At 45.1% G+C, this 21,381-nt stretch overlaps 1 protein-coding gene across 3 annotated transcripts in view; it reads left to right on the forward strand.

The window, feature by feature from the left end:
• The window catches only part of trioa (trio Rho guanine nucleotide exchange factor a), a 71,992-nt gene that overhangs the window by 43,080 nt on the left and 7,531 nt on the right, over nucleotides 1-21,381 (forward strand). For 2 of the 3 annotated variants that reach the window (XM_027012064.2, XM_027012065.2), the window contains exons 9-45: nucleotides 473-604; nucleotides 855-1,085; nucleotides 2,248-2,370; nucleotides 2,870-3,061; nucleotides 3,233-3,402; nucleotides 5,055-5,229; nucleotides 5,675-5,870; nucleotides 6,666-6,832; nucleotides 7,094-7,213; nucleotides 7,848-8,039; nucleotides 8,273-8,422; nucleotides 8,633-8,747; nucleotides 9,593-9,708; nucleotides 10,149-10,271; nucleotides 10,511-10,705; nucleotides 11,129-11,244; nucleotides 11,809-11,875; nucleotides 12,008-12,117; nucleotides 12,354-12,423; nucleotides 12,516-12,605; nucleotides 12,699-12,791; nucleotides 12,921-13,032; nucleotides 13,156-13,346; nucleotides 13,567-13,668; nucleotides 15,728-15,757; nucleotides 15,925-16,076; nucleotides 16,374-16,473; nucleotides 16,578-16,821; nucleotides 17,063-17,358; nucleotides 17,462-17,632; nucleotides 19,803-19,898; nucleotides 20,119-20,267; nucleotides 20,363-20,429; nucleotides 20,545-20,648; nucleotides 20,780-20,849; nucleotides 20,951-21,040; nucleotides 21,210-21,302. In XM_027012064.2, coding sequence (XP_026867865.2) covers nucleotides 473-604; nucleotides 855-1,085; nucleotides 2,248-2,370; nucleotides 2,870-3,061; nucleotides 3,233-3,402; nucleotides 5,055-5,229; nucleotides 5,675-5,870; nucleotides 6,666-6,832; nucleotides 7,094-7,213; nucleotides 7,848-8,039; nucleotides 8,273-8,422; nucleotides 8,633-8,747; nucleotides 9,593-9,708; nucleotides 10,149-10,271; nucleotides 10,511-10,705; nucleotides 11,129-11,244; nucleotides 11,809-11,875; nucleotides 12,008-12,117; nucleotides 12,354-12,423; nucleotides 12,516-12,605; nucleotides 12,699-12,791; nucleotides 12,921-13,032; nucleotides 13,156-13,346; nucleotides 13,567-13,668; nucleotides 15,728-15,757; nucleotides 15,925-16,076; nucleotides 16,374-16,473; nucleotides 16,578-16,821; nucleotides 17,063-17,358; nucleotides 17,462-17,632; nucleotides 19,803-19,898; nucleotides 20,119-20,267; nucleotides 20,363-20,429; nucleotides 20,545-20,648; nucleotides 20,780-20,849; nucleotides 20,951-21,040; nucleotides 21,210-21,302 — 5,010 coding nt within the window. The remainder of the gene's footprint in view (nucleotides 1-472; nucleotides 605-854; nucleotides 1,086-2,247; nucleotides 2,371-2,869; nucleotides 3,062-3,232; nucleotides 3,403-5,054; nucleotides 5,230-5,674; nucleotides 5,871-6,665; nucleotides 6,833-7,093; nucleotides 7,214-7,847; nucleotides 8,040-8,272; nucleotides 8,423-8,632; nucleotides 8,748-9,592; nucleotides 9,709-10,148; nucleotides 10,272-10,510; nucleotides 10,706-11,128; nucleotides 11,245-11,808; nucleotides 11,876-12,007; nucleotides 12,118-12,353; nucleotides 12,424-12,515; nucleotides 12,606-12,698; nucleotides 12,792-12,920; nucleotides 13,033-13,155; nucleotides 13,347-13,566; nucleotides 13,669-15,727; nucleotides 15,758-15,924; nucleotides 16,077-16,373; nucleotides 16,474-16,577; nucleotides 16,822-17,062; nucleotides 17,359-17,461; nucleotides 17,633-19,802; nucleotides 19,899-20,118; nucleotides 20,268-20,362; nucleotides 20,430-20,544; nucleotides 20,649-20,779; nucleotides 20,850-20,950; nucleotides 21,041-21,209; nucleotides 21,303-21,381) is intronic. The other variant, XM_027012066.2, reaches the window with a different exon arrangement.

Here is a 21,381-nt window from a genome sequence, read left to right on the forward strand (position 1 = left end):
AAATGCAGACAGTTTCTTTCACCTGGGGTGGCATCAGCAGGCTGGAGTCCACAAGGCTTTGTCCAGCTCACATCATTAAATCCCAAAATACTTGAAAGTCATTCTTGTTCTTCTTCTTCCCTGGTCGATTGTTGGGTGCTTTCCGGCCCTGGGGACCCACCTTCCGGCACCATATCTGAGTCTCTTCGGATTTGTTCCATAAAGTATTTTGGCAATAATAGTGGAGTAGTTTGCCATTACTTTCTCCACCCTTCCCCATTTATCCGGCTTGGGACCGGCATGTAGCTGTTTCCAGCCACATGGCTGGGTTAGTAATAAAATACATAGATATCATTTAATCTCTGAATTTAATCTCAAATTTAATTTAATCCAGACTGTTTGTCTATTTGACATCCGGTTGAACATCGTTAAACAGTGGCAGGGGTGTTGGAGGGCTTACTTAATGGACCTCGTGTGGATCCTTTACATACAGTACATGAGTAATGTGGACTCATGGTGTAAGGCATGTGGAGAAGTGGACTTGCCCTCGGAGCTCCAGGACCTAGAAGATGCCATCCACCATCACCAGGGCCTGTATGAACATATCACCACTGCCTACTCAGAGGTACGTGTATGTGTGTGTCGGTTGGGGAGGGGGGTGGGGGGGTGGGGAGAGGGCGAGTTGTTCAAAATCCCCTTAAATGAATTTATTTTGGTGACTTTGGTTCACATTAATTCATGGGTGGAAACTATAGGTCCTGATACGCTTGAGGCTAATTATACCAATTAAAAAAGCATAGCTATGTGAAGGCGTGGATGTGATGAATTCAGTCCTGCCATTCCCTCAGCTGAGCTCAGTTCATTTTGCCTCACAGGTAAGTCAGGATGGCAAAGCCTTGCTGGACAAACTCCAGCGGCCCCTGACGCCGGGCAGTGCTGATTCTCTGACAGCCTCTGCCAATTACTCAAAGGCAGTGCACCATGTCCTGGACATCATCCACGAGGTGCTGCATCATCAGAGACAGCTGGAAAACATCTGGCAACACCGCAAGGTGCGCCTGCACCAGCGCCTGCAGCTGTGTGTGTTTCAGCAGGATGTCCAACAGGTAACCCCTCCCACCCCGTGTGCACGCACGCACGCATGCATGCACACACAGAGAGGGGCAACAGACAACAAGATGAATGAGGTAGGGAGCATAATTTTGGTACTTCCTCCCAGGGAGTGGAGCGAGGGAAGGGGTGTTGGAGAGCTTTAAGGCAGTGATCAAGAGATTGAGGTGGATGGATGGAGGGCTCAGAATGAACAATTAAAAGGCAAAGCTTCCTCCCTACAGCGTGTAAGGGTGGCGTTATGGTGTACTGATGTTAATAGCAGAGCTGTGCAGGGTGCTAGCCAGTGTTTAACCTTAGCAGGCGCGCTCTCTGCATTCGTGTTGGGGGGGCAGTGAAAGCTCAGACATGAAAGAAGGAGAGAGTTGAGTAAAGGAAAAGCCCATGAAGGTTTGTGCAGGCTGCAGCCAAACATGCAATTATGGCCAATGCTGTGCCTTTCATACGGGCTGCAAAACACCACCACTACATCTTGGTACAGGGATCCAGAGATTATTTCTGTTGTGTGTACATGAAAATAGTGATGCGTAATTAGAAGGCAAGAATGTGGTGTGTGTCCCCCTCCCCCTCCTGCCCCACCCACTGTCCTTTCTTTTCACTTCCTTTTATCGGTTAGCTTCTTTTCAGCTTTTTTTTTTTAGGGGGGGGGTGCTTGGCTGGGAAGGAATGCATCACCACTTTCACTGCTTATAGCCAGGGATACTGTTGCTATGGAAACCAGGGCTCTCTGCAGCATTCAGGTGCAGAACGCTTGAGTAGCAGAGCAAAGTCTCTCTCTCTGCGCGTGTGTGTCTGTGTGTCTGTGTGTCTGTGTGTCTGTGTCTGTCTGTGTCTGTCTGTGTCTGTGTGTCTGTGTGTCTGTGTGTCTGTGTGTCTGTGTGTGTGTGTGAGTGTGTGTGTGTGTGTGTGTGTTGAGAGAGCACACCACCTTGCTGCTGCTCATTTTCATGCTTCTCTCTTTCTGTGAGCCACAATTCTGCTCACTGTGGTGCTCTGTCATTAGCTCAATCTGGTTGACAGGGCACATTTCTCACATCTGCCACACACACGAGCGAAAGCTAAAAAGCGACGACTTGGTTATCATGCCATCATTTACAATTGTACGAACGTGTGTGTGCCGTATGTTTGTTTGCGGCTTGTGTCTGTGCCCGCTTGCAGGTGCTTGACTGGATCGAGAACCATGGTGAGGCGTTTCTCAGTAAGCACACGGGAGTAGGGAAGTCCCTCCACCGTGCCCGAGCACTGCAGAAACGTCACGAGGACTTTGAAGAAGTGGCCCAGGTGGGCGTCACCCTGGCCTTCCCCCCCATACACACCTTCTTCCTCTTCTCTTTCCAGCACTTTCCATTTTGTTCTACAAGTGCTCTCACTTCTGTAGTTAATAAAGGACCTGCATCAGTGCTGGGTAGATGGAGAGAAGCATATGGATAGTTTGCTTAGCGGTGCATGCTGCTGTCTGTGGAGAGTACAGTACTTAGCTTTAGCCTGATTGTGTGTGTGTGTGTGTGTGTGTGTGTGTGTGTGTGTGTGTGTGTGTGTGTTTGTGTGTTCGTGTGTGTGTGTGTTCGTGTGTGTGTGTGTTCGTGTGTGTGTGTGTTCGTGTGTGTGTTCGTGTGTTCGTGTGTTCGTGTGTGTGTGTGTGTTCGTGTGTTCGTGTGTTTGTGTGTTCGTGTGTGTGTGTGTGTGTGTGTGTTCGTGTGTGTGTGTGTGTTCGTGTGTGTGTGTGGTGTGTGTGTGTTCGTGTGTGTTTGTGTGCACGCACATATGGGATTTGTATCAGAACACGTATACCAACGCTGATAAGCTGCTGGAGGCAGCGGAGCAGCTGGCCCAGACGGGTGAGTGTGACCCGGAGGAAATCTACCAGGCCGCCCACCAGCTGGAGGACCGCATCCAGGACTTTGTGAGGCGTGTGGAACAGCGCAAGGTTCTGCTGGACATGTCTGTGGCCTTCCACACCCACGTTAAAGAGGTACAGCACTGCTGCACACAGTGCCTCCCAGGGCTTTAGCACACAGGTGCTACAGAGGTGTGGGGCACCTCACCGTTACTTGGGATAAATGTCTTGCTCAAGGACTTTGAGGCAGTATTTGTGTGTGTGCACGTGTTAATGCGTGTTTGTGTGCACATGCATGCACTGTAGCTGTGGACGTGGCTGGAGGAGCTTCAGAAGGAGCTGCTAGATGACGTGTATGCTGAGTCAGTGGAAGCAGTACAGGACCTGATCAAGCGCTTCGGCCAGCAGCAGCAGACCACCCTGCAGGTCACTGTCAATGTCATCAAAGAGGGCGAGGACCTCATCCAGCAGCTCAGGTACCCATACTCCTCCCACCTCTCTTACTACATCCTTTAGCCCCTTAAGTGTTGATGTAGCACAGAGCTGAAATCTGGGATTTATTAGTGGTCTACAATAGTTGTCATATGTAGTTTGTCATATGTAGTATAATTTTTTTACAGTTTCTGATGATATACAATTGAGAAAAAAGGGATAAGATGCCCAAGCTTTAGCCAACATTGCAAATGTTTCAGTTGGATATGTGCATGACATGACATAAACTCTCATGTGCACCACAACAAAGTGTTTATCAGTAGGTGCTGAAAACATTGTTATATAGATTCTACAGTCAGTCAATTACTATGATGACCATTTCTAGTGAAATTATTCAGAGGCATTTGTTTTTAAGTTTAGTGAAACATCCTACATATCTTATATTTGAGAGACTCACTATGAGAGTGGTGAAGCGGTGAGAACATTGTCAGAGCCAAGAACATGGAGAAGTGAGGCTAAACTCTCTGTCACATTCATAGAACATTTCCTTCTGTCTCTCCGTCTTTTACTTACACACCACACACACAATTTAATAATCTTGCTTTCATAACCACTTAACTGATTATGTAGTGTGTACCAGGGTTACCAGCTAAATGGTGAGTACCCACACATTTACCCAGCAGGACACTTGTCTGCTCTGAGTACAGATTTAGACCCTTAGCTCGAGCACCAGTGTCTCAGTCACCAAATCATTGTGTGCTTTACACATATCATCATAGTCCCTTCTTCTGAAAATGAATTATTTCGCTACTCATGAATCATAAAGTCAAACGTTTGTGTTTCCCTCTGGATTATCTATTTCTGTCTCTGTTTTCTCTGTCCATTTATTCATATTGAAAAATCCCTTGTAATTTGATTTCTGTTCCACACAAAAATGCAAATAGTGAGACAGTATGGAAGTGGATCTTTATTGTGATTTGCCAGTTAATACGTTATCACTATGGTAACAGACTTGCTCAGGCTGCAGACTATCAATAGAAAGATGGGTATTACAAATGATGATGATTTGTTACTACTACTTCACTGCATAGTTTAATTAAATCAAATGTGTATTTTGTGCTCAGTGGGGAAATTTATAGAAGTCCTGCATAATTTCATTTAAATTGAATATAGCATGTGAAAGTATTGTTCTCTTTTTGCATGTTACATTTGCTAAGAACATTTTGGCTTCTAATTAATAATTCCCAATAACTTTTGGAAGGTAATTTTAAATAATGTATTTTTTTTCATCCACATGCTTTGCTTCGTGGGAAAGCATAAAATGTTGTCAGAGACATGGAAATGTCCAATTCAGTTCTAACATCAACCCATTCTCTAATGAACAGACTTAAATAGTCCATTCTGCTGTTTGTTCATAGTGTTTATATAATGTATGCAAAGAAATATTAAGTTAGGAATCTTTCTACCATTAGCCAGGAGGTTGAATGTATCCCTGAAGTCAGCGTTTGTCAGTCATATCCTTTGTGAGTGTCCTTTTCCAACAGTATCTCTAATCCCTAACACCATAACCTCTGCTGTTCATGTGAATCAAACGCAGTATGAAATGCACCTGCTCTCTCTGCCCAACGGTGACCTTTCATACATATAATGCAGCCACACGTAGACCCAGAACCATGACTGTGCATCCTGTCTACAGAGACTCGGCCATCTCCAGCAACAAAGCCCCACACAACAGCTCCATCAACCACATCGAGAGTGTGCTGCAGCAGCTGGACGAGGCCCAGGCTCAGATGGAGGAGCTCTTCCAGGAGAGAAAGATAAAGCTGGAGCTCTTCCTGCAGCTCAGGATTTTTGAGCGCGATGCCATCGATGTGAGTCATGACCTCACCAACTGCATGTTGGAGCTGGTGCCAGTATGTGTGCGTGTGTTGTTTGTATTTGTGTGTGTGTGTGTTGAAATAAAGTTTAGCAGTTGTAGTAACAGGCTTCCTGCTGACTGATCTCCGATTAACCAGCAATTATTGAGCTGCAGCTTTCACTAGCCGTGTGCTGGAACTGTAGCCAGAGCCAGGAATGATTACTTACATACCACACAGACACGCACTGGACGCTTTGTGTGAGGGTCAGGGGGATGATAGGCCCACCACATGCTGTAAAGAACAGAATAGTATGTTGAGACTTTTTTAATGTGTGTATGTGTGTGTGTGCGCATTCATTTCTGTGTGTAAATCTGTACTCATTGTGATGAGATCTGTGACATGGTGAATGTGCACGCGATCACACACTCCCCCTGTAAGCCTCCTATGCGGTCCTCAGATCATCTCCGATCTGGACTCATGGAATGAGGAGCTGTCTCAGCAGATGAGTGACTTTGACACTGAGGACCTCACCCTGGCGGAACAGAGGCTCCAGCACCACGCAGACAAAGCCCTCACCATGAACAACCTCACCTTTGATGTCATCCACCAGGGTCAGGAGCTCCTGCAGTATGTCAACGAGGTGCAGGCATCCGGTGAGGCGCTCAGTTGCACACACGCACACTATTAAAACACACTGGCGTTGTGGTCTTATTTTCCCAGACACATGCACAAAACAATGTGCAGCAAGACACACTTCTGTTGTTCATTTGTTCATAAGCAAGAAGCTTGTAGAGGTTTATTATAGGTCTTCTATGGTTGTGTAGTTCTTTTTCTTGGTCTATATTGGGAGTGCAGATAGTTATGCTCATTAGATAAGCTGAGACATTTATTGTTTACACACACCTAAAGAGCAATTAGTTGAATCATACCTCATACATTTTGTTCAGTCATATCTTAGGGCGTTACCCATGTATAAACCTATACTTGGATCCTGCTCAGAACCGTGCAGTGGTAACAGTGCAGGTACATGGATGAAGGCGGTTTGGTTAAGTGCATCTGGAATCAATTAATCATTTTGTAATAATTGGATGTCAATGATTGACCTGAGAATAATGGCACCAAGCATTCTTGGGTTAGCTTTGAGTTAACTTTGGGTTTAACTTAAGCATTGTGGTATTGTGCTACCAGCTCAGTGTCTAAGTGGACTTGTTTTGGCATCTCTCTATGACTCCAGGACAGGTTAAGTCACATTTTAATTAAAGTAACTGAAACATTTGAAATAGAAATGTTAATGGATTTACTTAAGCAGTATTAATTTATATAAGGAAAAATACTGTTATTTTTTTTGACAAACTGCAATTAACTTGCATTTATTTAGATCATTAATGTTTGTTAATGTCTTCTCATTTTTGTGTGTTTGTGCATGTGTGTGTGCACATTATTCGCAGGAGTTGAGTTGCTGTGCGACCGGGACGTGGACATGGCCACGCGCGTCCAGGACCTGCTGGAGTTCCTGCACGAGAAGCAGCAGGAGCTGGACGCAGCGGCGGAGCAGCACCGCCGTCACCTGGAGCAGTGCGTGCAGCTGCGCCACCTACAGGCCGAGGTCAAGCAGGTAACGCGCAGTACAGCACTGCTACTCTGGAATGTCGTAGTCTTTGTTGACTGTATGGGATCTCGTTTGTGGCAATGTATGTAAAGGGACTGCAGATGTTTCCATATGCTGGAACTGATTACTTTAGTTTTTACTAAGTACTTTAGTATTTAGTTTTCTTGTGAACATCCATTGAATGAGTAGGACCCCAAAGCACCATAGTTTTCTTTGAGGCTGTATGTTTATGGAGGTGCGTGCGTGTGCGTGTGCGTGCGTTCGCAGGTCCTGGGCTGGATCCGTAATGGCGAGTCCATGCTGAATGCTGGCCTAATCACGGCCAGTTCTCTCCAGGAAGCTGAACAGCTGCAGAGAGAGCATGAGCAGTTCCAGCATGCTATTGAGGTCTGTTCACACCTGTTATGTGAATTAGTATTATTATGAGAGCAAGCAAGGTTTCATCTCTGTAGTTCTGTGTGCCTGCAACTATACTCCATAGTAATAATCATTATATCGTAAAGCCCTAGCTAATTTGATGTGTCTTTATTGTATATAAACTTATCTTTCTGGGGATCTTTGTAAAACAGAGCATCTCCCCTCTCTGTGGCTCATTTTATTGTATTGTAGTGAAAACCTGCTGAATCTCCTGCTCTCTTTAATAAAGTACATCTGTGTGCGTGTAGAAGTGGTAACATTAGCAACTTTTTGAAGCAGCCCATCAGAATGGCTTCTTCATTTCCTCCAGTTATCCGTTCCCATTCTTACAGCTCCTTGTAGTGAGGGGTGGGTAGAACTCTGAATAATCAGATATGGTTCTCTTCCAGCTATAATTTATGAATGATTAATGTAATATAATAGAATTGTCTCTTTTACTGCTGTGCCCTTCATCTGCTCACTCTTCATCTGTCCATTTCATTCATCTGGCAAGCTGTCTGTGTGTAGTTGGGGCTGTAATATCTAGCTTTCTCAGTTACTTACCCTATTCTGTCTGTTATCTGACTGTGTGTCTCTGTGTGCTCCTACATGTGTCTCGGAGCAGAAGACCCACCAGAGCGCCCTGCAGGTGCAGCAGAAGGCAGAGGCCTTGCTGCAGGCCAACCACTACGACATGGACGTGATCCGCGACTGCGCCGAGAACGTGGCCTCTCACTGGCAGCAGCTCATGCTGAAGATGGAGGACCGCCTCAAGCTGGTCAACGCCTCCGTGGCCTTCTACAAGACCTCTGAGCAGGTGGGGGGGTGGGGTTGGTGTTGGGCCATGTGAGGGATGGATGCATGTGAAGCGCGGGTACTTGGGCAGGCAGCTTTGGCAATCCGGTTGGCAGTGTTTGAGAGCTGGCCACTTATGACCAGACACATCACTACGCTGTAGCCGTGCGGCGTTGGAGAGAGCACTGTGCTCTCGCGGCTTTTAAAGGGCCAGAGGCATCGGCGCCTGACCTTTTTGGGTGACTTTTTGTGCAGGTGTGCAGCGTCCTGGAGAGTCTGGAGCAGGAGTACAAGCGAGACGAGGACTGGTGCGGCGGCGCAGACAAACTGGGGCCCAACTGCGAGACAGACCATGTCACACCCATGATCAGCAAGCACCTGGAGCAGAAAGAGGCCTTCCTCAAGGTAGCCTAGCCACCAGCTACCTCAGCTCACCTCTCTAATCGGCTGTAATTGCTTGCCGACTCGTGTGTGTGTGTGTGTGTGTGTGTGTGTGTGTGTGTGTGTGTGTGTGTGTGTGTGTGTGTGTGTGTGTGTGTGTGTGTGTGTGTGTGTGTGTGTGTGTGTGTGTGTGTGTCCGTGTCCGTGTCCGTGTCCGTGTCCGTCCGTCCTCAGGCATGCACGCTGGCCAGACGTAATGCTGACGTGTTCCTGAAGTACATGCATCGGAACAGCGTCAACATGCCAGGGATGCTGAGTCATGTCAAAGCACCTGAGCAGCAGGTTAAAAGTGAGTACGCTGCTTCTCCTGTATGCCCCCCAGCCATACACACTCTTATGCACAAATATAGCGAGACATAGGTACAGAAAGACAAAGACAGAGGTGTTGTTGGGTGTTTCAGGTTTGTCATTGTTTAGTCTGAATGCAGTGGTAAGAGAGGGCTCTGTTATCCAACGTGGAGCACACGACTTTATGGAGGTTTTCTCATGTTTGAGCTGCTGTTCCCAACTCATGTACAAGTTGGCTGTCTCTGCAGACATGTCTAAACACAGTTGCATTGTCTTGAGGGGGTTGTTTGGTTTCTTTTTTTTTCTCCAATATGTTTTTTTCTTCTACATGGCTCTATTGTGACATCTAGTGGGGAAACATTGCAGAGTAGAGGGCCTTGGACAAGAGTTCTGTTTCTCACAGCTGGCCCACTTAGGTCCAATTTAGCCCAGTTTTGAGTGTGTAGTATTATTGTGGCCCTGTTCTGTTCTGTGCTTTAATCACTCACGGATCTGGAAACAGTAAGTGGGCCAAGCCTCAGTACTGCAGAACTAGACAGACAATCCCAGTGGAGGGATCCATCACTTTACCTGACAGACAGACAGACAGACAGACAGACAGACAGACAGACAGACAGACAGACAGACAGACAGACAGACAGACAGACAGACAGACAGACACACACACACACACACACACACACACACACACACACACACACACACACACACACACACACACACACACTTAAAACCACACCTTACTACCAAGAACACACTATTCCTCTACCAGCAAACCTTATGAATCTTTGAAGCTGAAATGTTGAGATTGTGATGTATGTGAGCGTGTGTGTGTTTTCTGTGCAGACATTTTAAATGAGTTGCTGCAAAGGGAGAATCGTGTCTTGCACTTCTGGACCATGAGGAAGAGACGGCTGGATCAGTGTCAACAGTATGTGGTGTTTGAGCGCAGTGCCAAACAGGTTTGTGACACACACATACACACACACACTTCTTTTCCCATTCCTGTTTTCATTCTCTTCATCTTCCACTGCCCCTGTTTTGCAGGTGGTCTCCCGAGGCCTCACAGGCTGGCAGATTCATAATACATTTAGTGCCTTTAATTATCCTCCGTCATTGCGACATTCTCATTGGGCTAATTAACTCCATACTATACCAGTTAGTTTCCATACCACACTTACTCCTAGATACTGCTTTACTGCATAGCTATACCTGCCCATCTGTCCAGCCCGCTGTGCACATTATGGACATGTGTCTCATATCTTATAATACTAAAAAATGAGTCTCCAGCTTGCTCTAACTGAAATTCTCTAACTGCTCTAACTGAAATTCCATGGGTTTGATGATTTGAGCTGAAGCCAATGTGATATGCACTTGTTAAGTAACTTAATGTGTTGGTCAGGCCCTTGAGTGGATCCACGACACCGGTGAGTTCTACCTGAGCACACACACATCCACGGGCTCCAGCATCCATCACACACAGGAACTGCTGAAGGAGCATGAGGACTTCCACATCACAGCCAAGGTAGAACCCATCCCTGACCACACACACACACACACACACACACACACACTCACACACACACACACACTCACACACACTCACACACACACACACACACTCACACACACTCACACACACTCACACACACACACACACACACACACATACACACACACACACGCGCGCGCGCGCTCTAGACTCATGTCTATGATACCCCAGTGAGTTAGTCACCCACACGCCCTCCTCCCCTCTGTCCACAGCAAACCAAAGAGCGGGTGAAGCTGCTCATCCAGCTGGCTGATGGCTTCTGTGACAAAGGCCACGCCCACGCCGCCGAGATCAAGAAGTGGGTGACGGCAGTGGACAAGCGCTACCGCGACTTCTCCCTGCGCATGGACAAATACCGCATGTCACTGGAGAAAGCTCTCGGCATCTCCTGTGATTCCAACAAAGCTGTAGGTTTCTCCTCTGTGGTCCACAAACAGCACAAACGGCCCCAGCTGCCTCAGCCTGTGTGCAGTGCAGAGAGCTGAAGGGCTGTCAGTCATTCCGTGGAGCTTTCCTCTCATTTTAGAAGTGCTACCCAATAAATCCACTGCTTTTAAGTGATCGGTTTTCAGATGTTTAAACACTCCAAACTGGAGTGATGGGTACTACACTAATCAGGACCACTGGGTTCAGTCCTCTGGAAGTTCACCTTGCACGTTAACCTAATGTTGTTCCTGGGTGGCTGTGATATGCTGCCAATTTCTGAAAGAGAAGCAAGTAATCACTGCTGACTTAATTAAACTTGGAAGTATTTGATGTGTTTGGAAAGTGTTGTTTCAAGTGAAAACAGTGTAATAATTAATTTTGGTCTTTATCTTTCTCTCCTGTAGAGTAAGGACCTGCAACTGGACATTATTCCTGCCAGTACCCCAGGGTCAGAGGTCAAACTGAGGGATGCAGCCCATGAGCTGAACGAGGAGAAGCGAAAGTCTGCCCGCAGGAAGGAGTATGTGTCTGTGGCTTCTGTGCTACTGTATAGCTCCCTGTATAATAACCCATTGGACAGCCTACTATGTAATACTACTGCATTGCACAGCTTACTGTATAATACTGTTCCACTGGACAGCAGTCTTCCTGACTCCCTGCTGAAGGTGAACTGATGTTCATCCAATATTTTTCCTAATTCTATCCAAGAAAGATAGTCCTCTTTAACACTATGGCTTATGCATCTGTTTCAAATCATTTTTGTACCCATACTGTGGGTGATGGCAGTATGGCTTCTGATATTTATTTATTTGTAATGCATTTCCAGGCACCAGTGCTTCTTTGTCACTTTGACAAGTTATGAACTATGCACAAAATTTTCTAGATCTTTTTTTTTTTTTTTTTCATATAGCATTTAGGAGATTTAAATGTCTGTGACTGTGTTAGAGTGAAGCCGTGGTAGTTTAGTACTATAGTTTCTTTGTCAGCAAGTCCTTCATAATTCTATTATCAGTTTAGTTCATCTGTTTGCTCTCCTTTCCTTTTTGTGGCATTTGTGTAATCATGCTTTCATGTGTCTTCTAAGCTTCATTATGGCTGAGCTGATTCAAACTGAGAAAGCCTATGTGAGGGACTTGAGGGAGTGTATGGATGTGAGTAAAAATTAATTATTTTTGGAATTGGATTTTTATTTTTTTTTTTTTTGAGACATAACATCTGATATTTCTGGGGCTAGATTTATGTTTTTGACATTTTGAAATGCCATTTACTGTGCTTTTACCCAGACATATCTATGGGAAATGACCAGTGGTGTGGAGGAGATCCCGCCAGGAATCGTCAATAAAGAGCATATCATTTTTGGCAACATGCAGGACCTCTATGAATTCCACCACAAGTGAGTTTTATTCCATTCTGATAATTAGTCCCTGTTTGAGACTTGAGACTGTTACATTTTAATATTTTATTCACTAAAAGTCCTCTAGTTGTGGCATTGTATAAATGTCAAAGAACCTGTGAGCTAAATGTAGGTCATTGTTAATAGCTGTTTGCATTTATAGTTCTCTCTCTCTCTCTCTCTCTCTCTCTCTCTCTCTCTCTCTCTCTCTCTCTCTCTCTCCCTCCCCTTCACAGCATCTTTCTAAAAGAGCTGGAGAAGTATGAACAGCTTCCAGAGGATGTGGGTCACTGTTTTGTGACCTGGGTAAGCTTGTGGAAGACTGTATTTGTGAGAATACTAACAGATAGTATGGAATTTGTTCACTCCAAGTTATCATTATATTTGTGCTTTTGTAGGCTGACAAGTTTCAGATGTATGTGAACTACTGCAAAAACAAACCAGACTCCACTCAGCTCATACTTGAGCTTGCTGGCTCCTACTTTGATGTAAGAACAAGTTTCTATAGTAGTAATTGCAACTTTGTAATTGTATTTGTGAGAACTGTGAGGAACAACCTGTGTAAACTCATGATCTGGCAGGAGATCCAGCAGAGGCACCGCCTCGCCAACTCAATCTCTTCATACCTGATCAAACCAGTGCAGAGAATAACCAAATACCAGCTGCTACTCAAGGTAGCTACATCACCACTCCGCTGTAGTCTGCTGACCTTCATAGTAAAAATACTTATCCTAGGCTCACAGAAAAATGTCTTTTTCAGTCTTTAGTGGCATATAATTGTATGCATTTGTGTGTGCGTACAGGAACTCCTGACATGTTGCGAGGAGGGCAAAGGAGAAATCAAAGATGGCTTGGAAGTCATGCTCAGTGTACCTAAGCGAGCCAACGATGCCATGCATCTCAGCATGCTGGAAGGTGAGTGCACTTCATCATCACATACGCGCATGCACGCACACGTACACGCACACAATCACACAAACACTCAGGCATGCATCTGAACTCTCATGTGAAATCAGTGGTTGTCATATATCCCCTCAGGTTTTGATGAGAACATCGAGTCTCAGGGAGAGCTCATCCTGCAGGAATCATTCCAGGTGTGGGATCCTAAGACTCTGATCAGAAAGGGTAGAGAGCGTCATCTCTTCCTGTTTGAGATGTCTCTCGTGTTCAGCAAGGAGGTCAAAGACTCCAACGGCAGGAGCAAGTACATCTACAAGAGCAAGTTGTTTGTACGTGCACTCTCAGTACTGCTATGGGAATAGTGCTGTGTGATCTGCAGATGTTTCCATGATTTGTTCTACAGATTACAAGCTCAGTAGTTTTAAGTAGGTTTAAAATGAAAAACAACTACTCATGTATTGCATGCTTTGTGTGTGTGTGTGTGTGTGTGTGTGTGTGTGTGTGTGTGTGTGTGTGTGTGTGTGTGTGTGTGTGTGTGTGTGTATGTAGACCTCAGAGTTGGGTGTCACTGAACATGTGGAGGGGGACCCATGTAAATTTGCCCTCTGGGTAGGACGGACACCAACCTCAGACAACAAGATTGTACTTAAGGTAATTTTTCGCTTTCTCACTCATTATTGCACTGCCTTTCAGCTTCTCTCGTCTTCATGCTCTTTAACTCTCACTTTCTCTGTGGTTTCCTCTCATTCTCTCTCTCTCTTTCTGCTTGACGGCATGGCTGTGGTGCTGAGCATTAGTGGCTAGCTGATCTTTCTCACCCTTTCAGCGCTTGTGCACTTTCTGTGTGATGAGTCAGGCAGCTATCTGTCCTCTAACTCTCCTCTGCACATGTGCGTAGGATGTTATGCAAATGTATGTACTTCCAAATATTAACTAACCTTGGTGGCATGACATGCTTCTGCCAACTCATTCAAGCAGACCTTACATGTGCTGCAGCCCCTGAAAATGCTGTCCTCTTCTGGCAGCGTCCCCAGCGGTACACACAGCACAGGCCATGGTTTAGGGCGGAGTGCTTCACAGAATGTTTGCCCTGTAAATGACTTCAAAATTTGAAATGAAGGGCCCGGTTTTATGCTTATCCTCAGTTCTGCCTGTTTTGTGCAGTCTGGAAAGCTAATCACAGCCACAGGACAAGGTCATTCTATGACATGGTTGGCAAAGCATGTAGCTTTACTGTTTAGTGCAAGGCAGTTCTAGAGGTGTTGGGAACTCATGTTGTGGGGCCTCTAATGGATGCGTGCATTGTGAAAGGTTTGTCTTTTAGGGCTGCAACAATTGGTTGATATAATTTTAGCATGCCAAAAGTATAATTTGAGAATTTTCATAATCAAATCATCCTTCATTTGTGAAACATGTACTCCTTTAGTCAGATTCCTGTTTTGAGAGGGCATCTTGGCTAACTTAGTAGCCAACTGCCAGATTTTAAAATTATCAGCAGAACCATGGCATGTGATCAACACCCAGCAAAACTGACTGATTTACAACTGTGGAAATGCTTCAGTAGCAGCATTTTCTATTATTTGAACAGGTTGTTACTGAGGAACAATTGTATTCGTTTTATAAGGGCTTGTTTGAAATCAGCGTTTTATAAACACTGATGGTGAACAAATTTCCTGCGATTATGACCTTAACTGAGTTTCTTTCACTGGTAAATGGTTAAGTTTGTACTGAAACATTCTGTAACACTGCTCGCTGTCTGACAAGGGTGGAAATCGCACATTATGGGTTCTAGTGTTGGGTGAGGCAGGCCACCAGTGAGCTGGCCAAACACACGACTGCGTATGTAGGTCAAGATCACAGCACAGACTATGCTGTTATGTGCTAGTGTTAGGTGTTAGTTAGCTAATGCTGACTAGTGCGAGTTTACTAGCATCAGAAAAAGTTTCCATGCACTGCAATTCCTCATAACACTGTTTCCCAATTGGAAATGAGTCCTTCTCATATTAAACCAAGAATCAATTGTATTGTTTTAAGAGTGGGAAGGAAATTGCATTAATGACTATACTCCAGTTTCTTAGCAACAGTCTGAGATTGAGTCCTGTTTTAAGTATTGGTTCTAGTTTCAATACACCATTCAATGAGTACAACACTGAGTTATTTATAACGTTATTTTAATTATTTTATTACAAATACTATCTAAAAATCTAGTTGTCATATCTGTTCAAATAGTTGTTTGCTGCAGCCCTTGTTGTCTCCCAGGTGCTGATTTAACCGCATGCCCCTGTGTGTCTGTCAGATTAAATGCTAGAATTTACCTTGCAATGTGCTTTTACATGACAAATGTTGGTGACTTTCAAATGCATCATGTCTTTTACTGTCTATGTGAGCCACCCCATTTTTAATTCAGTTTGAAGGAGTGTTAGCCTAAAAGTTGAAATACAGTCTAGGTTGCTCAAATGTGACTTCACATAAATTAATCTCCAGTTCTGATTATGAAAATTATCTTTAAAATCTTTTTTTAAATTACTTTTTTAATTTTGTGTGATTTTCATCTAGTTTGCCAATTTTAACTGAGATTCTGAATATGCACCTACATTGTTATGCACATACATTGGCATAAAAAAATCAGTGTTTCCCATCTGTCTTTGAAGCCACTTTGTTGTAATGTGCATTTAAAAAGTAGTGAATTTTTTCTATATTTCAAATTAAGCTAAGTCAGGGATGCAAACATGGAGCTATGGTGAGTATAGACCAACCCTGACAGTTAACCCTTAGATTACAATAGACACAAGGGTGAGGTTAGTGGCTTCCAGCAACTTTGTGCGATTTGCCCCCCCCCCCCCCCCTTTTCATTCTCTAACACACACACGTGCACACACACACACACACACACACACACGCACACAGGCCTCCAGTATTGAGAACAAACAGGACTGGATCAAACACATTCGTGAGGTGATTCAGGAGCGCACAGTTCACCTCAAGGGGGCGCTGAAGGAGCCCATCCACATCCCCAAGCCTTCCACAACCAAACACAAGGGTCGCAGGTACAATCCCAGGCCAGTGAAACCTCTCTATACTATACTCTTCACTATACTTTACTATCTAAATATAATACTGTGTACCATACTGTATTCTCTACTTTAAAGTCTCTACTAAACTTGCTACACTTTAATGACTTTGTTCCTTTATTAACATTTCTGGTTAATTTCTAATAAGGCCCTTTATACCACTTAAACATTATTATACCACTTTAACTGTGTTTCAGCTCATAATTAGTACAGATCCTTTGCTTGCTAGCAGTAGCATTGACTGGACTGTGGGTTTTCACGTGCTATGTAACTGATGTTGTGTAGAGATGGAGAGGACCTGGACAGTCAGGGTGACGGCAGCAGCCAGCCGGACACCATCTCCCTGGCCTCCCGCACCTCTCAGAACACGCTGGACAGTGACAAGGTCCGAGACTCTCCGCACCTCTTCCCCATGCTGCACTCTCTTCCCTTTCTGCCCCGGCTGAACCTCATGAGCTGTCTTGTTCACTCTCTCTGTCTCGGCCCCAGCTATCTGGAGGCTGCGAGCTGACAGTGGTCATCCATGACTTCATGCCGGCGAACAGCAACGAGCTGCTGGTGCGTCGAGGGCAGACGGTGGAGGTGCTGGAGCGGCTCCATGACAAGCCGGACTGGTGTCTGGTGCGCACCACGGACCGCTCGCCTGCCCAGGAGGGCCTGGTGCCCTGCGCCACCCTCTGCCTGGCCCACTCCCGCAGCAGCATGGAGATGGAGGGCATCTTCAACCACAAGGGTGAGGAAGAGGCCTGCTGAGGCCACTCCTCGCCCTCAGGTCTCTTATCTCTGCACAAAGTAGAATGCAGTACTGGTTTTTCTGTATACTGCCATTTACACAGGAAATTGTTCTTCTGCCATTTTTTTTTAAATGAATTCATTTTTATTAATAATTTCTAGACCACTTCTCTCATTTAGAGCTGAACTCTGATTCGTTCTTCGTCTCCTTTTTCCTCTCTGTGTCTCCCTCCTCCTTTCAGACACCCTGTCTGTGTGCAGCAACGATGCCATCCTCCCGGGCTCCTCAGCCACACTGCAGCCAAGCCACGTGATGGGCTCACACAGCTCACCAGGGCCCAAACGACCAGGCAACACACTGCGCAAGTGGCTGACGAGCCCCGTGCGGCGGCTCAGCAGCGGCAAGGCCGACGGCCATGTCAAGAAGTTGGCTCACAAGCACAAGAAGAGCCGCGATGTCCGCAAGAGTGCCGACGTGGGCTCGCAGAAGGACTCGGACGACAGCGCTGCCACACCGCAGGACGAGACGCTGGAAGAGGTGAGGGCGGCTTCGTGCTCCCCCAGTGGCTTCTGGGATAGCTGCTGTTTGGACACTGTTCCTCGGGGCCTCGCAGTAAGCGCATGCGGTTTTCTGTCCACAGAGGGTGCGCCACGAGGGCCTGAGCAGCGGCACACTGTCCAAGTCGTCCTCGTCGGGCATGCAGAGCTGTGGAGAGGAGGAGGGCGAGGAGGGTCCCGACGCCGTGCCCCTGCCCCCGCCCATGGCCATCCAGCAGCACAGCCTGCTTCAGCCTGACCCCCAGGACGACAAGGTGACCACGCAGATCTATAGGTGTATGGTGATTGACAGTAGTGCACCAATCATGTTTGGTGCTTTAGCAGGACCAACTGGCCTGAGTTGCCTAGTTGGTGGTAATGAAGCAGGTCCAGAGCTTCCTCACAGTGGCAGCACAGACACTTTAGGTTCATTAAGTCTGCTTTTTTTTCTGTCTCTCTATCCTTTATTTCACAGTTTATAATGGTGAGTGGTTGTTTTTTTTTTTTGTTGTTGTTGTTCAATCTGCACTTCAGGTTTATTTTTATTTTTCCATATAAACAAAACTGTGACCAAAATCAGTTGTATAGACTTGTCATGCTTTAAAATATAACAATTTAAAAAGAAATGAGTGTGTTTATATTTATAGCCTATAGAAACCCAAATATAATCTAGAATTTATGTATATGTCAGTTTGTAAGCATTTTATGTTTTAAGGGAACCTTTTTTCCCAGCTGAATTTTCCTGAGGACATTTTCGGTATTTTCTGACATGTGCCAAATTCAGTGAAATGCACCACATGTAACTGGGGTCAACACTGCCAAAGAAAAGCTTGTGACACTAATTTTGTTTTTCTCTTTTGCTTTTTGTTTTGTTTTGTTTTTTCTTGGCTGTATTGTTTGCCACAGCATTATGCTGATTTGTGTCCTGTCTTTGTTTTATCTCAGTTCCCATACCTCTCCATTTGACTCCTCCCCTCTCGACCCTCCCTCCCCTCATGTCGCTTCTATTTCTGTTGCCATGGCGCCAGCTTAGTTACGAGACGCACAGGCTGTTCCTTCACTTTGATTTAAGTTTTTTATATTTCAGTCTTGCTTTGATTGGAAACTAGAGCCATAGACAGAGATGCCTCACTACTAGGAAAAATCCTCTGTAGGCCTCCCATATACTGACATCTGTAGTGGCAGATGCACCTTTCTTCTTTTGTTTTGCTGTTATTTATTTCCATCTCAACAAGATTTTTCCGTGTGCTTTTATATTCAGGGCCACTGAGTTAAGCTTCAGCTTACCAAATTGCAAAATTGTTTTCTGTTGATTCTATTACTGTTAGTTACTTGGTTTACATTGGTTTAATTGTTTTTCCTTCTTATCTTTTCCACATATTTATTTTTCATGATTCCTTAAGCTTTGTCAAACCTAGTTCCTCCTTATATGTTAGAGGTAATTTTATTATTTATTATTATTATTATAAATAACTATAATAACTGGGTGCCTCAGAAGTGTCATAACTTGTCAGATTATAGCTTCACAGTATTAGACAGCCCACACACTGTTAACTTCACAGTACTGGAGGGCACATGTATTGTTAAGGCCAAGTGGGAAGTGTGGGTGTATGAAGGCCGGGGGTGGGGGGTGTTCCATGTGCCCAACAACTCTGAATCTTGGAGAGCATCTCTTACGTGACCCCTGACCCCTCTATAATCCCCCCCATTACCCACCCCCCCCTTCCTCTGTGCTTTTCCCTTCATTATTCACTCTGGTGTCTAATTGGCATGTAAAAGCTAAGCAGACCAGAGACCACTCCCACACACACATGGGAAAGTCTGGAAGGCACAGCAAGGGTGAGATTTTTTGCTAGATTTCCACTTTTACTTGTTTGTTGGCTAGATTGTTGATGATTACCAATAATGGAGACTTCCACTCTGCTTCTCAGTTTTAAACTGTGCCATCAGCATAATACTGTAGTTAAATTATAACAGTCATTCAGTCAGCCTCATGAATTTCAGAGATAAATTTCTATTTGGATATCTCTTTCATGATGTTTAGTTCTCCTTACAACTCCTGACAGCGGTGTGTGGATAAACATAATTCTACTAGTGCTTTTAAATACTTTCTTTAATGACGTTCAGTTTATGTTTTTATTCGGGTTCCAAATTGAAGACAGTTTCAGAAATGCCATGTACTTTAGTAGTTTCCTTTTCAGATTTTTGCTGTACTTTGGTTTTGCCAGATCTGTCTGTTTTAAAATTCTATTTTTCTTTCTATGTCTTCTATGTGGGTATACCTAAATGGTGTTATTAGTGGTAAGTCTAACTAAAGGATTTGTCATTTGTTTTACAGTTGGTAAAAGGAGCGTCACATCTGAGATTTGCCTTCATTTTTTGTCTTTGCCAAGATGATGCCTGACCCAGATTTTTCTCTCTGCTCCTCGCTCTCACTCTCCACAGACGTCATCGCGTCTCTCAGTACGGCCACCCAGCTCAGAGACTCCCAGCGCTGCTGAATTAGTCAGTGCCATTGAAGAGCTGGTCAAAAGTAAGATGGTAAGTGTCAGTGGTGAGTGGAAGAAGGTGTTTGTGTTGGTGTGTGTGTGTGTGTGTGCACGTGTGCTCTGAAGGACAGGTCCAGTTCTCTGTGGGTGGGGTCTGTGTAGGAGTGGTGGTTGAGGGTGGGGGTGTGTAGGCTCTGAAAGACAGGACCAGCTCTTTTTGCATGAGTGTGTAAGTTATTGTGCATGTGTATGTGATTGTGTTGCGTGTGAAGGCTCTGGAGGACCGGCCAAGTTCTTTGTGTGTGGAGCAGGGAGACAGCAGCAGTCCATCCTTCAACCCTTCAGACAACTCCCTCCTCTCATCTTCCTCCCCCATCGATGAGTTGGATGAGCGCAAGACGACCTTCCTCAAGAAACGCCAGTAAGTCTGTCCCTCACCACCTTAACTCGCTTGCACTTCCAGCTGGTCACGTTCTCTGTCTCTATTCCTAACTTGTCCTGTCTGGCTTGTTGTAGCTATGTACTGCTGGAGCTGATTGAGACAGAGAGGGACTATGTGAGGGATCTTGGTTTGGTTGTTGAGGTAAGCACTTTTCATTTCTTTAATAACCATTTTCATGTTTCTTCACACAAGACACCTTGGCTGTGTGAAGTGCTCTGCAGCCAGGCTGTGCTTTAGCTGATTATTTTGTTGCCAGGGCTATATGGCCAGGATGAGGGAAGAAGGTGTACCTGACGACATGAAAGGAAAAGACAAGATTGTGTTCGGCAACATCCACCAGATCTATGACTGGCACCGAGAGTATGTCATCTTTGCCATACATGAGTGCTTCCTTCCTGTCACAAAAAGAGCACAATCACACTGATAGTCACAGCTGGGAAACATTGGCTAGGGTCTGCTGTCCTAAGTGCCTGTAATCGCTGCCATTTCAGTTTCTTTCTGGGAGAGCTGGAGAAATGCCTTGAAGACCCTGATCATCTGGGCTTGCTGTTCATGAAGCATGTAAGCACATAACCTTTCACAGTAGACTCACAGCAGAAACGTGCTCACCATATTCCGGTGTCCAAAGCTCATGCCTTCTGGTATCTTTGTTCTGTCTGCAGGAGCGGAGGTTGCACATGTACATCGTTTACTGCCAGAACAAACCCAAATCAGAACACATTGTCTCAGAGTACATTGACACCTACTTTGAGGTACATGCCTTAAAAACTATTTATTGTAACAAAATCTCAGAGAAACTTTGGTAGGAGAAATTAATCAGAGTTCATTTTCTCTTAGATAGCACATGTTAGCAAGAATCCAAACTTTGAAACTGCTGTTTAAGGTTCTATTTATCCCTTGCCTTTTGACCCTTACCACTAGGACCAGAAGCAGCGTCTGGGACACAAGCTGCAGATTACTGACTTGCTCATCAAACCAGTGCAGAGAATCATGAAGTACCAGCTGCTGCTCAAGGTCTCTTTGTGTCCTCAGTTTGCTGTTGTGTGTGCGCTGCTCTATGCGCTGTAGAGTGTGGCCATTGGTTAAGCTGTCT

This window comes from Electrophorus electricus, chromosome 8 (assembly GCF_013358815.1).
Source record: "Electrophorus electricus isolate fEleEle1 chromosome 8, fEleEle1.pri, whole genome shotgun sequence".
Classification (NCBI taxonomy): Eukaryota; Metazoa; Chordata; class Actinopteri; order Gymnotiformes; family Gymnotidae; genus Electrophorus; species Electrophorus electricus.